Here is a 17,220-nt window from a genome sequence, read left to right as displayed (position 1 = left end):
CTTCTTTACAAAGAAGTCCAGGGATATACAAGGAGACGGATGAAAAGAGCGAGTAATCGCGTGAAAAAGAAAGATACCCGGATAGAACAATTACATCGGGCGTTAGGCCGAGGTGGATATCTGATTGAGGGAGCCTACTGGTCGTTTCGACATGATTACGTGTGTTTTGCGTGTCGCAACGTACATTGTGCGCCTTGAGCGGATGGGAATAGTATTTGTTGTATTTGCTCATAATGCTCAATCGTACATCAGTCGAAGAGACGGCGCGGGGCGCCAACTCTCGCGGGTAATACTCCGTATAATGTCGCGCCACCGCGAAGCTAATGAATAATTTCTAGTGGCATTGATCGCGCGCGCGTTCAAAGAAAACCAGGCCTACCAAGACTTGGGATTGATCCCGCCAAAAGCGCGGCGAGAATTCCACGCGCGGATCGATAGCTCTCACGTTACTGGAGAACTGTTTTTTCTTATCAATCGATAGCGGCGTTGTATTGGCTTTGGCGCGAAGCGTACGGTTATTGATCTATCCGACCGTTGTGTCGCTGCAAATACAACCGGTCGATAAAGCGGTGGGGTAATAAAGCGCGCGCAGGCGGCCGGACACGGCATCGTGAATGGCTCCATAAGTTGGTCGTTGGTTACCAGACCAGATAATTATGCACTAGAATCCGGCACGTTGAAATCACCACTCGGTGGCCCCTAAACCTGATCCAAACCCGAATTTATTATTACATAAATAGTGCTAGCAGGCTACAACAACGTACCAAGCGCCGAAGTCACCAAGTGCCGTACATCACAATTCACGCTCATACTCAGTGAAACATCGATATTCTAATTTATTATTACAATGTTGATGCATCGCTTTCATAATAATGATAATTATTACTTAATACAATTATAATGCCAAATTCACCAATAGGCAAATAGAACAAGCCTAATTCAATTGTGACGACATTGCATCGAGTTAGAAAATGGTACGTGAATAATTACCGCGCGGTTGCCACGCAGGGCTAGGCAAAATCGAGTAGGCCTAACCAAATGTTTCAATGCCGAATCGAGTTATCAAGCTTCGATTCCAGTACTGGTCATTATCAAGCCATAGCGGCATGAACGACTCGGAAAGTTCGAATAGGCTACGTAACTTTTATTCGACGGCAAATAACATAATACCCATCTACACCACACTGAAGACGATTTGGCATTTTTCGAACATATCTCTTTCATAGCGCATGCATGCTGCCAGTAAATCACTATTTTATAGAAATGTCGCCTCAGTCAACGTGCTCGCAACGCACTCGCGCAGCCTAATTCTATATACAAGGTGGGTTTGATCTACCGCGCCGAGGCTGGGCATTTCGAAGGATGCCGGAATAGACGCGTCTTTTACATTATAATCGGTTTTTACATAGTTTATAGTTTATATAGTACTGGGGCGCAAATGTGGTCAAGTACGCGAATTTGAATTTCCGAATTCAGTTACGGAGCCGAACTTAAGGCGAGACATAGATATTTGCTTACGCCATCCGCAGCAGTAGACTGTATTGGAACAGCTACTCAGAATTAACCCATATAGCAGATAACGCACTTGTACCGTCGGAAATGCAAAGCGATAACGGGCTAAAACATATACATCCAGCGAAACGTCGCCGCGTTTCATGGATGTATGTTTCGTACCATCAACGTAATCTGGACACGCGACCACAAGCAGTACAGCGTAGTAGTCTTGCTAGGGCAGTGTTTCCTAACCCCCGTTCGCACCCCTTTGAAATCACTAACCAGTTCCTCTACCACGGCGGAAACATGGTGCTTTTTTGTGTAAAGGAGGCAGAAAAATCATGATTCGCAAAGATCAGTAGTCACCAAATGCAGCACTAGCAACGGCCTCTTCAGTTAGTACCGGGCAGTGGATATGTTCTCAACCAGTCTACATGATCTCAATTTCGTATTTGAGAACATGCACTCGACGGATGTCGGGTGTGTTGTTTATTACTACCTTTCTCAATAGCACACGAGACACCATAGGCCTAGTGAACACGTAGTCAAAATTGTATGTTCGCTATTTCGGCTTGGTTCAAAAACCACGTATGCGAAAACAGCTTGGGAGAGTGGAGCAATTGGAGCATTAATCCCAAGCCTGGACGGATCTTGGCCGGATCAGGATAAGAGTCATACAGTCGTTTGGGTAGTATGTCCGGAGAGGCCTGGCCCGAGTTACGCAAGTATGAACTTGAAATACTAAAATGCTTTTGGAAATTCCCATCACCGTTTTTCATTCAGTTCCACGTGTCTGGTGCCGCAAAATCGCATCCCCACAACATTCTTACAACTCCTTTCAACGGATGTATCGGCGACGAGTCAATGCACTCGAAATTGCTGAAACACAGGGATTCGCCCCATACCATCAGAAGAGAAGTTTGTAGTCTGCCTACTTGGTAGCAAACGCAGGTTATCAGTGGAGCATTCGTATACCTTAACTCTCTTGGTGACTTTATAGGCCTACTAATCAAACTAAACTGACATAATCGCAGCGCAGCGTAGTACCGATTTCTAGCAAAGAATCCCCATCGACACAATACAGTTGCAGTTAACGATAGACTGCGGTAGCAACAATTCTACGATTGCAACCGTGAGCAACATTACCTGCATGTCTATTTAAGAAGTTTCGGTAGGAGCACCCCATGGCAATAGGGGCGATTTAATGGCGGCATTTTACCTTCCACCTTTGGAAAACCATAATACTTTCTACAGTTGCCATCGTCTCATTTTTCATTCTACTAAGATAGTTTCAATCACACTGTCAACCGAGTGAACACATTCCAGCACATTCCATCAACATGATTGTGTTCACGAGTCATGACTGTATAAAACTCTACAATGAAGCATTGATTTTGCAATTTCTATAACTCTATAGACCTAGGGACTACTGCAGCATTTTAGCATATGATTCAACATCCAAAATTTCCCGGTCACCGCCAGGCGTGAAATGAGCATGTTGTCCAAATGATGCGCATGCCAGCAACTCGGCTCTATTGGTTATTTTTTTAGACATAGTCATGTCAGTGTAACACAGGGGTGGGCAACCTTTTCGGCCAAAGAGGCAACATGAGGTTTACGAACCATTGCGCGGGTCACTTGAGTATTGATGACCTTTTGGTAGCCGTTCAATAAGAGCGAACTGGATTAGGACAAGACATCTATTATTACGCATCAAAATCGATAACAATTATGTCAATAAAATAAAAGTTTATATCAATGGCATAGCCCCACGAAGCGCGAAAATTTTTCAAAGTTACCGGTAATTGACGAATTTGGTCAATAATAATGGTACTCGCATACAATGAGGGTCGCGTCTGTATACCGCGGGCTCGGCTGGCAAGGGATGGATTATTCAAGGCCGGGACACATCAGTATAGAATATTTCGGGGAACATGCGTCGCAAGTTGGACGACACGTTCTCTCAAAATTGCGAATTATAGCCAGACTCAATTCTGTAAATTGGGCGTATTTTGAATTTTCAGGAGGGGTTCCAATAATAAAAGTAAGAGAATAAATCACGCGGAGCGCTAATAAAAATATCAAGTCAAATAAATCTGCCACAAAATATTCTACTCCATGGTCATATACTGAGATCTACGAAAAATTTGACTGGCCCCTGGCTATGCCAATGCGTCGGAAATGATATTTTAGTCATCAACATCTCGCATTTAGCGGTCAGGCTAATCAAATATTTGGTTGGTCTTGCATGAGTACAATAAACTGTAACTAATTTTTTGATATTAGCTAATTTCAAGAATTACCTCGCCGGTCGCACAAAACCTCCTCGCGGGCCACAATTTATCACCATAGGCCTACTCATGGATTTGGTAGACACTAGACATATAACCCGGGTCGATATAAACATGGATCCAAAAAATAAGAGCAGCCGACGATTTCGACTAAAAATGTGAATTGAAGTAGCCAAACCGTGAAATTTGGGAAGCCGTTGACTAAAAATTGAAAAAAGCTCATCACTTTGAACCAGCCCTAATCGCAGTCTCATTCCTGGCTATTACAACCAAAGATGAATACTGAATATCAAACAAAGTAATTAAATTGGCCTGCGAATAAGGACAAATCTCGTCAATAAGGAGGCATCGCAACTGTGCATATTGCCAATTGCATTATAGGTGCTAGTTGTGCAAGCACCATTGAATTTTCTCAGTCTAATATCCCACTTTTATAATATTTATCCATTTAATAAGATTATCTTTCATTACCTTATCAGGAAAGTCTAGTAAATGTCTGGCAATCAGTATGATTCTCTAATTAGTTTGGTCTCGTGATTGCATACATATATTTCAACTTTAGTTTTACGGTCATGGTCCAATAGAAAGCAACTGATGGTCGTTAATGCATGGATTCATATTCATTTATCCAGCCATTCTTGGTACTGGACTTTGTGTATAGCGTGTTGGGCACACTAGCATCATTTTTATTTCATTTGTCTTCCAGAAATGCATGTTACATCAGGGTTGTAACGAAGTCACAAGGCTCTGAGTCACAAGTCAATCTCACTTTTTTAGTTTTGACTTGAGTCAAGTAGAGTCATTTTTAATCCACCACTGAGTCAAGTCCGAGTCCAAGTCAGCAAGCAGAGAGTCGAGTCAGAGTCATGGTATTATGACTCCAGTCCGAATCCAAGTCATTGCGTTGACTGCTCAGTTTCCAGTTAAAGTCTTGTTTAACACTTTTTATAACTCTATTCCAGGGGTCACCAACCTTTTGGTAACCGAGGGCTACTTTTACGTAATGATTGAAGCGGCGGGCTACTATTTACTCCCGCCGTTTACCCGTACCACACTGAATTTCCGCTTTGATATTCATAGCACTGGGCAGGACTGGACATCATGTTATCTGTTTCTATAGCAGTCAGTGGGAAGCCTGGCATTGTATGATATCAACTAGTGCGCTGTACCCTGGTATTTAACTTGACACTGCAATTCTGAGTGAGTGTTCCAGATGTGCAATAATTAAGCGTGTTTTGTGTTTGTTTTTGATGAAGTTTATGTCCGAAAAGGCTGATTCACAACGATAAGTTGAACCATAGACGCTTGCAACCTTCATAGCTGCTGCGCATACACCACTGTACTTTTCCGTATCAATAATGCACCAAACGTTGCTGCACGGTGAGGTGGGAGTCATTTTGCAGTGTTACAATTTCAATCTCCTATGGTTCAGCATCCAGAAATGACAATACCGGACAGCAGCAACGATTACGGAAAGTTAGAAACATGGTATATTAAACTGCGTTGATTGTAACAGAAACAAGCTGTGTCAAAAGATGCAATACGTAATGGGTATACAGATATTGAAAATCTGCTAGTACTTCACGGCTATCTGAGTCCGAATAGTAATATTGTTGTGGCATTGTCCTGGTCGTCGAGCTATCATATCGGAACCGCCACCATTTCAAGAAGATCGTGGGGCATTCAGTCATGTCACCTGTATAGGCAATGCGCCGTACCATGAATTTATGGTGATTCTATCACATATCTATATAGGCCTATTACTAATTGTAATAGAAGATAAGTGTTTATATATGTAACTTACATGTTAGTGTGTTTTAAACAAGAATAGCTGAATCGATCGATTTATATATTTAAAAGCTCATTGGTAATAATCTGACGAATATTGGTAATTGCTGTTATTCCATCTATTTTTAGAATGGGCTCGCGGGCTACTCATTTAGTCCTCGCGGGCTACCTGGTGCCCGCGGGCACCGGGTTGGTGACCCCTGCTCTATTCGGTGATATCGAACGGTTTGCATTTATAATATACTAATTTTTCTCGCATTCAACAGTTTCTGGTTGCCTTTTCAAGTACCGCTCGCTACCAATAGACAAAATACCAACAGTGTGGTTACTCAATTATTCTTCGAAATAAGTCGACTCGGCATCAGAAAATCGCGACTCGAGTCATTACAACCCTGTGTTATACACAATAGAGATATATTCGAAACGTTAGCCTACTTAGGCTACGCCAGTTTAATGTGTTACAAAAAGTTAGGTTAATTAAGAGCTTGGTGTTGTTTCCATGATTAATTCCTATCAAAATAATATTTTTCCGACGTCTTGATACATAAAACCTACAACCTCGTCGGCTGTCTACTCAGATAGATAATTACACCACAAATTTTGGTCATATAGATGTCCTACAGTGTGACCTTTAAACAATGAAATTGATAATATTTCTTGTATAGTTATTTTCTTCATAGTCAGTATTACAAAAATTCAACAGGATGGGACAGACAATGCAGCGATTACGGCAAAAGTGCTCTAGTACTGATTCGACCAATTATGCGCTACTTTACTCGTACCCAAGTATCCGAGGTATTAGTGGCTACTTTGGACAGTTCACGACAAACACTAGCTACTGTGCAATTAAACACTATTCCAGGTCAAACTCAAAGATGGAGGTCAATGAAATTTGAAGAGTGTTACACAAGAAATGTAAGATGCGTCTCGGCACATGCTTTAGAACTCCATTGCTGATATTTTCCGGTATTGATCACCCTTTCCCCTGAGCGCTCAGTTGCAAATTTTTAAATTTTCTATATATCACATAGCAAATTCCACGCACATCTACTCAAACACAGGAAGTGATGGATTGGTCTTATAAAGCTTATTGATCCAACTTTGTACACCATATATTGCAAAAGATGCCAAATACAGTGTCCAAATCTAGAACAGTTTTCTGTGGGTGATATTGTAAAATCAGTACCGATTCAGACATTGCAGTTGAGCGGGCTACAACATTAACTTGGTTTAACCATATAATTCTCGAAGTACAAGATTCTGCCTGCCCATACAAAGGATAGGCTATTGTTGAGACTGCGGGCTCTTCATAGGCAATATACAAGTATCATGTAGCCCAGGGGTCTCAAGAACATTGTGTGCGGCCCGCATTGAAAGCAGGTACATTAACAACAATTTTATACAAATATTTGAAAATCTCAACTTTGGAAAGCAATATGCTGGATAACACAGAAATATTTTCATATATTCTGGGGGGTTTTACAGTGACTTCACAATAGAAAATTTTACTGAGACGGGACCTATTAATTAAATCTGGCATATTACTTGAAATTGAATGAAACTGTACATAAAATGTTCCTGGCATAATAGGCTATACAGCACTGAAGTTTGATATGTCAACAAAATTGTCACAATATGTAGGATTTCAAGGGAAAGGTCAATCAGCATTATTATCATATCAATTCATAGTAGACTAATTCCCATCCAATATTTGTTCTGCAGCCTCCAGGCTCTACCGCTATAGACCTGTACCAATTAGAGGCCATAAAACATCCAAAGCTCATCACACTTTATTACTGGTAAGCACATGAATTACACATATATATTGTACAATACCAAGCAGATGATGTGTGGGTTCATTAAATAATTTGTAAATAATTTGTAAAAGTATTCTAGTCCAGTAGTTAGTTTGCAATTAAATAACTGCACATGTAAATTGGAAATTGGAATTAATTGAATAACTTTTTATTTTTTCATTTCTCGCCATTTACATGAATATATAATGACATTTACCATAAACATTTGAATAGAAGTTTAGGGTACTGAAAAATAGCTCATATATTCTATACTTGGTTTAACATGTTACATGGTGATGGCTGTGGACCTGTGATAACTAGTAGAGCAATTCTGCATGCATGACATCAGTGAGATATATATTGGGATTGACTATCTCACTATCTGTCTCAAAATACGCACAAGCTAGACAAGTTAAACAGGAAACCAAGGGTGAAGGGTTCAATACATCTGGTAAGTTATCATAGCGAAAGATTAGTTATCAAGCACCACATTTCAAGGTGTAGCAATAGGATAGAACGTTGTGATTTTTATCCTTGATGTTTTGCAGCATACCACCAACTCTTGATACACTTGCACACGATCTGTGCACACTGCACATGCGTACGATGAGTGCATATAATGCTCGACAAGGAAGTGCAGGATAGCCTTGTAAGGCTTGCTAAGTTCCGTACTACCCCTCCATGTTATCCTGAGACCGAGCGGGGATGGGGATACCAGTGTTACAATAACCAATCGGGTCTTTAATCTGACCCAGCCGGGGATTGAACCCACGAGACTGATCAAGAAGCCTGATGCTCCTCCATTGCGGCATCTGGCAGTTTGGAAGATAGGTTACAAACGGTGTGCAGACTCCCAAAACTGCATCTTCTGGAAATACGATGCATCACATCGGCGCGTCAAAGAGGCTAACACCATTTTAAATTCGAGTTCTACCAACGGGTAATTCCATGTCAAATCAATACAATGAAAATGGAGGGATAAATCTAGTATCCAGGCCTGAGTGCAGCAAACTTAATTTTTTCAAAACTGGTCCCCCCATCACAAAGTTATCGCATCTTAAAAAATGACCCTTTTGTGCTCACTCAAACATGAAGTTCAACTACTTATACATTCCTTGTTACAGTAAAGGTCATAAAACAGCATAGTCCAGTAGTTTAGAGAGGATTATGGTGTCTAATGATAGAAGAAACTCTTGCTAGTGAAGGGAAAATTTTCTCCCATTCAAATGGGGTCAGGGGTTAAAACCAGCCTTGTCAAGTGACACTTTTTCAAAATCGTTCATGCGTAAAATGAACTTCAAATATATCTAGCGCAATGCTGTCCACACGAAAATTGGAAAGTAACATGTCACACAAAAGCTGGTTTGGAGAGGAACATGCCTAACATGTAACTAATATTCGATGCGTAGTACCTCTAAATTAACTCTACATAAATACTTCTGAATCCATGGGGTAATTTAATTTGGGATTAATCAAAAGACTGGGTATCTCTTCAAGTTTCAGATTTTGCTGAAATTTGACTGAAAACATCATGAAGTATATCTGTGCAAATATCAATATATTTCAAATGAATTACATACCGGTAAGTAGTTTTCAAGTTATTGCATCATAAAAAACAAGCTTTTTATCCTCATTCAACCGTGAAATTCAAGTATTTCTAGGCTGGTTTGAGATTGTCTGCAAATAAGCTAACTTTGACAAGAGAGATCTGTGCTCTTTGCTATGCTATGTAAATTGATCTATTCTATCCGGCAAGACAAAAATTACTGATCTTTGGTTGATAGCCCAAAATACAACTCATTACCCACAGAAACCACTGTTAGAACATAGAACTCTTAGAAATTGAGTTATATGCTGGAATTTTGCCCAAGGTAACACAGCAGCTAGCACCTAGCATGCACACCAAGCATTATTTTTTGGGAAATTCACTACATATTCATGACCTAAAATACACCCTGTTTTGATAACTTGGTAAGTAACTGTTACATAAAAAGTTATTTCCTAAGGATTCCATGTTACGACAGCTTTCATATGCCACCCTTCATAACATTTTTTAAGAAGACAGAAATGAGAGGAAGACTCCCGAAATATTGTTCCACTTGAGTTATTTTCAGAGCCACTGGCTTTTAACTTGAGCTACATTCTGTGCTGTGCGCCAAAAATCATAAATTTCACACTTGCATGATGGAATAGATCAATTTATACAACATGTAGCAAAGTGAAAAACATTCTAAGGTCAAAGTAGCTCATTTAAAGACAATTTCAAGTATGCCTAAAAACTACCCTTCAATGTCACAGTTGAATGAGCCTAAAAAGCATGGTTTTCATCATGAAATAACTTGAAAACTACTCAAGTAATTCATTTCAAATGAATTTCAATTTAGTCAGATATACTTCAAGATGTTTTGAGCAAAATTTCAGCAACATCTGACACTATGTCGAGACCAAATCCATTTTTTGGTTGATCTGACTTCGAATTACCTCAACGTCAATGATCGAGGAGCGGCATCAACTCAGAAAGAACTTTGAAACGGGTACCAGTAATTCAATTGCTGCAGGGTCCAAAAGTATGTGAACAAAACAAGTGCAGTCTAGTTACGCCGAGTGCGCGGCAGTATCTGGGTATCCGGTACATTATTGCCCATTGGAATACATGCAGTTTACTCACACAAGAAAAAAACACTTCAAAATAATGATAAATCTCAGGCAATGAGTACTGGTACTTCAGGTTGTCACTGATCATATTCAGTCAACTACACATGAATTTACTATTCTACTGAATGTACGAATGTATTAACGAAATAACTCATCATCTCTACGAATTTCAAGAAAATGCTGTGTAACAGGCCAGGTTGGAATCCCGGTACGTTGAGCGTAATATCTTTGGTGTGCCAAGACGGTTCTAAACGTCACACCTGTGTGTAGTTAGCAGAATCTTTGGTGTGCACGAGACACCGATTCCATATTGGAGGAAAGAGCAACACACACACTAACATTTGTATGCCTTTCTATGCAATGCCCATGTAATGACTAGGTAATAGTTCTCATATTTAGTTACCAAAATATACGTCACCGTCTCTCTGTACCGCTTTACCCAAGGGATTGCCCATGACCATAAGAGTGGAATTAGTGGCAACATTACACACAACTTACTGCCGAAAATAACCACTGTTTCCAGTCTGGCCTATGACTATAAACGAAAATCTCGGAACTTACTGACTTTCGCAAGTATACATATAAGCAATACGGAAGACTTCAAGGAATTATTCAGTAAAATAAATGATCAGGATAGACGCACAGCAACTTACTTGTAGTTGCGGGAGATTGAACTCTTTCCAGAACTTGAGCATAGAAGTTATGTTTGTAGTCATTGCTATTTCTTAATATCCATGTATTCAAGAAGCCGTAAAATGCAACCTTGTTACCTAAACAAAAACGCTTCAGTGCTTTCGCATACAGCACACACTTGTCTTGCTCCTGCTTGAATATGCAAACTTCACGAAAGTTTGCAACTACGAATGCGGAAAGTTGAATTTAAATAACGATGTCACGAACGGTCTGAGCTAATGAAAAAGTCTGAGTTTCAGTATCAGTATAGTATCAGCATCAGATTTATCATTAGGAATTTCGTCATTACAAGACTGTGATACAATGAAAAGATAGGAAGGTGTCGAAATGGTTTGGACTAGTCTTTAAAATCAGACACCCACCTGGGCCTAGGTGATATATATAGAAGAGGCATGCACATTGCACACTAATTGAAGAGAAAAAGGAACGAAATACAAGCGGGGGAGATAGCGTGGTGGTGACGATAAGAGCCTGCCCGGGAGGTTAATGGCGACAACATAGCCCAGAAAAATACGCGATGAAAGAGCGCACTCGCAAAAAATAGGAAGAGCATGAAAGAGCCGCGGAATTGAGACTAACATCGAAAGGAGAACTGTGACATCTATGGCCCTAGGTCGAGGTTGATGCCTGTCCAAGAGACCGCAACTGGTCGTTCGGCAGCCTCCTATCTATTTATTACATCGCATTGTGTCTTATCGCTCTACAATAAAGACAGTCTACATATCAGTGTTGGGAGTCACAACCTTCGAGTCACAAGTCATCTCGAGTCATTGCAGATTTGGACTCAAGTCAAGTCAAGTCAATCGATTTTCAAAGGTGACTCGAGTCAAGCCAAGCTACTCGTTTTTGGACGTGTCTCGAGTCAAGTCAAGTCACGAGTGAAGTCACAATTCAAGTCAAATTGAATTTCTGAATTATACGAGTAATGATTCAAAGTCATTACATTTTGCTATAGCTGTGTGAAAGACAGATTATAATTGATCATTTATCTTGAATCAAATACCGAATATCTAGTTTCACTAGGGTTACCATACGTCCTCTTTTAAGAGGATTTGTCCTCTTTTTTGACTTTTTTGAAAGTGTCCTCGGAGGACGCCCTTTTGTCCTCTTTTTTGAGATGTTGTCCTCTTTTTTGAGAATTTAGGTAAATTTAGAGCGAATTGCGAGCGATATGCCGTAAATTAGCACAGAACTGACGCTCCGGTGGGCATTTCGGGGTGAAAAACGGTTATTTTAGTTCTGGGCGGAAAGATGACCTTTTTTTTTTAGTCATCCACCCACTGAGCTATATAAACTGGAGTGCGCAGCTTACCGTGACGGCGGAGAAAATTGAAAAACAGCTCTGGCTACCTACTTGCGCACTGGTGCTTATGGTGAACTACTGGGATTTTCCGTGTTTTTACGCTTTTCGAGGGGTTTTCGTCTGGAATAAGTATGTTTTATCACAAAACTAACACAGACCATATTAATGAACTATAGTATACCCTTTCTAATAGGTATGTCAGCCTGGAATGACGCCATGGATTGCATTTGCGACTTCCGTATCCCTAGATGGATCTAAAACGGCGAAGACTCGTGTGTAACTTCCAAGGGATACCGCATTGCGACGCGAATATTTCAACGATTAGCTTCTGACTACATCAAACTCAACGTGAAGCAGTCTTGAGTAGCAGTGAATCCAGTGATGTCAATCGCCTTCGGTGATGTTTGCTTGCGAGTGCAGGAACACATCAAGTTTGCTCTCGATGTCTCAAAGAAGTTATCTAAACCTAAACTGCTTCTGCCCTGTCCATGATTTTGCCATGGTTATTAAACTGTAATTGCACTATGACTATACGGTTCTATGCACCAGAAATATATCAACGAGATCATTGTGATATACGGTATTTTTATTTTAGCGATCCACATAGAAAGAGTATGGTTCAACTGGGCAATAAATAGTTTTCAACGTTGCCGGAAATATGCCAGTCTTTTGTGACACCGAAATAAAGAAGGATAATTAGTTTCTTGCTGATTGAGATGACCAAATAGGCTTGTCATTGAATACGGTACACTGTAAAACCAAAATATCAGAAACAGAACAACAAAACTAATTCATGTAATTGCTTGAGTGTCAGGAATGCTGAACACTTGCATGTAAAACAGAACTAGCCAAGAAAGAGACATGTTGATATTGATGCTACTGAAATAATTCCTGGTGGAGTTGATATAGTTGCCGATTGTCAACATTGAAATCTTTTGGGTAAAATCTGGCTTTAGGGTTGTATCGGAAGACACACTGGGTATACGAGGTTTTAAGATTTTTAAGGTAGAACTGTTAAAATATATGGAACTAGTTCTGTACAATAGTATTTTCTTTTGGCCATTTTTAGCTAGATGTATGTATGTATAATTAATAGGGCTGACCAAATTGAAACTTGACCAAATTTTGACCTAACGTATGCAAATTAGGTGTTTTCCCACATAATTTCAAAATTGTACCACTCAATCTTCATTTCCGGCTGGAACTGACTGTCCTAACGACGCAGTTTGGCCTGAAAAACCCGTTTTTGGCTTAGAAACCGGGAACTTTTTACATGAAAAAAAAACAATATTTTAACGAAATCTGGCCCTATGAAGAATTCCAGTGGTTACAATATGTATTATGGTAGAAATAATTAAAAGATGTTGTAGTACAACGAGAGATACTTCCCTACATTCTTGGGTAGAAAGTGCATGTCCTTACTAAGAAGCTTGCCAAAGACGTTTAACAGCAGCAGTTGTTGGCTGACAACACTCAAGTTGTGCGTACACTGCTGGTGACTCACAGTGTTGCTTTATTCTGACAATGTTGTCTACATCACAATTTTTCATTGTGCGCTTCTTAATGTAAGAATGATGCAATGTCCAAGAAGTCTTTCTTCAGTTAGGATATTGCGGTACGTTGACCATAACACCATGTCTACCTATTTGTTTTATTTGACCGTTTACGATTCACAATGAGCAGACAATTAGCCGTTTACAACGGTAGGCCTATAAAATAGGCTACAAGCTGTAAAATATCAAATGATAAGTACACCGACAGTGCAAAATCTACGATACAAACGAAATGCAGATGTCGAAAAAATTTTGACTTCATGAAAAATTTTGACAAATTTTGACCTAACGCTACAATTTTGACATGTAAAAAAAAACGCCCTAATAATTATACATAAATGATTTCCGTAGAAATTCCACCCCCTATTTAAGTGAGGGTCTCGAGACGATTTCATTGGGTCTGTGACAGCTTTTCGACCAAATTGCTACTAAGCACGGAAAAGTCAGGCCGCTGGTGAAAATGAAGCAAAAATCGTCAGATTATATTTTCATCTGAACAAGACACACACAGATAGGAGCATGCCGAACGACCAGTTGCAGTTTCTCAAACTGGCATCCACCTTGGCCTAGTGCTCGTCTGCTCGATGTCACAGTTCCTTTCGATGTTAGTCTCTATTCCGCGGCTCTTTCTTGCTCATTCCATTGTTTCAGAGCTCTTTCCATTCTTTGGACTTTGGAGCAGATCCTTTAATATTTTGAGGGCTTCCAATTTTCTCTCTTGATGTCTCTAATCCATTCGTTCTTTAGAGCATCATTGCTTCCAAGGGAAACTGAACACATACCATAGTAATAATCAGGTGTTCTTAAGCATTCCTTCAGCTGCAAACTAATGCATAATACAAGATTCGTCTGTTCATGTATCTGTAAATATAAAATTTTTCAAAGTGTCAAGCTGGCTTCAAGCAAAGTGTTAGATGAAAAATTTTCTCCCTTATAAATGCTAAAATTTCACAGATGAAAAGTAAGTGGATATCGCCGCTTACACTGCATTTCCTCATCCTCGCTATAACTCCTCACAAACTCGATACTGCCTTCAAACGTTTTGTACAGCCATAGGCTTATAACTTATAAGCACAGGACACCTGACCGACTGATCCCCCCCCCCCCTCCATCGACATTATCTTGGAATCACCTGTACATGGATGTGAAAATGCATATGGATGAAAAATTTAAAAGGATCACCCAGTGATCAGTGATATTAGTTCAGAGTTGTGAATCTTACTTCTATAGCTAACTGCTGTTCTGCCATCTGAGTTATCTCCTGTTTCTATCGTGCTTCTTATTCTATTCCCAGAATTCCCGATGTTATAATCTGTAAGTTATAGTAATAAATGGTTTAGTATAAACGCAATATCAAAAGATGGACGGCTGATAACTAACAGTACCTGATTATTAGTCCGTTTTATGAAGGTACAATGCGTAAACCCATAAGCGCCCAGGTAAAATTTCCGACGACTAGGTAGCCAAGGAGACAAAATGGCTACGCTTCAATTGTCTCCGCTGGAGACAACATTGGGAATACGAGATGCGCACCGCTTGCATCCACCTAGCAAAGCGGGTAGAAAAACGTTATAGCGGAAGAGATGACCTTTTTTTAGTCAACCGATCACAAAGTGGGGAAAATTCACCGGTTTTTGAGAATTCTTCTCCGGTTTTGCAAGTCTCAAATTTCTGAAACAGTGTCCTCTTTTTAGATTTCCAAAATATGAAAAGCCTAGTTTAATATACATGCAAAAAGACGTTGTATCCCTCACGCACACGTAGAACTGCTAATAGAATACGGGAGTAACTGTACAGCTACATGATGCAGTCAGTTGTTATCAGCCAAAATATGGGACCTAATGCGAAGCTTCGAGTAGTTGAAACAAACTGATATGATACAATAGCCTGCACTATCCGTCTACACATCCCTGAGAATATAAACGCACAAACTACATTAGTTCGATTTAAATCATACAAGAGGATTGGTAATTGTGAGCACTGCGCAACGTGAGCATTGAGCCGTCTAAGAAACAGAGACACATTGCTATATTTACATTAATCTTCTACTAGTACTTCGACAGCGTACTGGGCAAAGTGCGGCCCGCGGGCCAAATGCGGCCCGCGAAGCTATTCTGTGCGGCCCGCGAAAGGTTGCTTGGAATTCAAATAACCTGCTTTTTGAATGACTAAAACAATAGGCTGTATCAACTCAACAGGAAATTCGTTTACTTTGAAGCCTGTTCAGTGTTCACTGTTCATTATGTCACGATTACGCTGCCTACGTACCTCGCATGCGTAATCCGGATTTAAAATAAAGGTAATGTGGCTAAGTCTGAGTAGCAATTAAAGTTACAAGAAATCACTCTTTTCATATAGTTTAGTTCAAACCTTCTTTGTTGTCATTGTCAATTACGCATTATACGGTATGTGTTTGAAATTGTTACGTGATACGTTTCCAAATCCCTAATTCGTAACACAAGTCAATCAATGCCCGCGATTACTATGACTCATCATATTTATCACCTATAAAGGATTAACGCGCATGCCAAAGAAAGAAAGCTGAAAAATGAAATTCAAAGATTTAGACTTTTAGACTTTCGAGCACTAAATATTTGTATTGGACTCAGGGGTAAACCCGTCCTCTTAGTTTTAGCCGAACATGTCTCCGAGATTAAGGATTTTAATTAATGTCCGTCTTATGACAAAAAATACGAAACACTCGGTCAAGGTAGGGCGATCGAAGTTCAGAAAAATGCTAGCTTCGCTTAACATCAAGACTTAGAAAGATGCACATGGCTTGGAAGGCAGTGATCTAGAAAATAAGCTCTGTGCTATTGCATATACATTTCAGTGCAGGGGTTCTCGAACTGGGGGGCGTGAATGCATCAGAAGAGGCGCGCCAAGCCGAAGTTTAATGAAAAATTTTTCGCACTCCGCGCAATTTATCGGCCACTTACAGATGTTGCTCTGTGTATTGTCCGACTGCGATATTTCAGAATTCACTCATCAACAGCGGTATTTCCATGCCGTCAAACTATCTGTTGGGATTGCGAGCATTCTGGTTGCTCTTTATAATATTTTGTGATATCATGAAAAGAGGGCGCGAAATTATTCCCTATCATAAAGGGAGACGTGCCTAAAAAAGTTTGAGAACCACAGATTTAGAGTATTATTAGAAGAATGTGGATAGGGGTTTAAAGAGAGTTGAAAATGTATCGTGTTTAGCATTGTTTCGAATCATGACGGCAAAATTTCTCATTACCTGACACATTCACTTGGCATCATTTATTAACAATGTAATTTTAGAAATAAAATTAAAATACCCTGTAGAATGTAGCTAAAATGTTTCAGTCGGCCCGCCAACGTATTTTCGTCTTCTCATTTGGCTCTCGGAGGAAAATAATTGCCCACCCCTAGTATAAGCTGTGATCGTTTAGTTTGCGGTCAATTTATTTGTGATGTAACAATGGAGGATCAGTGTAACGAGAATCAGTGAATGACTGGTTGCTCTCACAAGTGACACCGGCGTATCCCGAACAATCTGAACATAACAAGATACAGTGATCAGATTTCTACGACAGCGTTTACTTGATGACTTGAAATCGACTCGTAAATTTTCCTCCGAGTCACGATAGTCAATGCACATTTTGGAAGCTCCGAGTCAA

The 17,220-nt window shown here is 40.0% G+C and overlaps 1 protein-coding gene and 1 long non-coding RNA gene across 2 annotated transcripts in view; one reads left to right on the top strand and one right to left on the bottom strand.

Annotated features, from left to right (window-relative positions):
• The window catches only part of LOC145448721 (homeobox protein cut-like 1), a 51,697-nt gene extending 40,787 nt beyond the window's left edge, over positions 1-10,910 (bottom strand). The window contains exon 1 of the mRNA XM_080327184.1: positions 10,678-10,910. Within this exon, the coding sequence (XP_080183310.1) occupies positions 10,678-10,740 (63 nt within the window). The 5' untranslated portion in view covers positions 10,741-10,910. The remainder of the gene's footprint in view (positions 1-10,677) is intronic.
• A 431-nt stretch (positions 10,911-11,341) lies between these two features.
• On the top strand, positions 11,342-12,594 carry LOC145448722 (uncharacterized). The gene is made up of 2 exons (XR_013918005.1): positions 11,342-12,149; positions 12,214-12,594. It is a non-coding gene; the product is annotated as an uncharacterized LOC145448722 (long non-coding RNA).
• Positions 12,595-17,220: the final 4,626 nt, after the last annotated feature.

Source organism: Botryllus schlosseri, chromosome 10 (assembly GCF_051294905.1).
Source record: "Botryllus schlosseri isolate E-star chromosome 10, Bs_hap1, whole genome shotgun sequence".
Classification (NCBI taxonomy): Eukaryota; Metazoa; Chordata; class Ascidiacea; order Stolidobranchia; family Styelidae; genus Botryllus; species Botryllus schlosseri.
The sequence above is the reverse complement of the archived record's forward strand: the minus strand, read 5'-3'. Positions and strand labels throughout refer to the sequence as shown.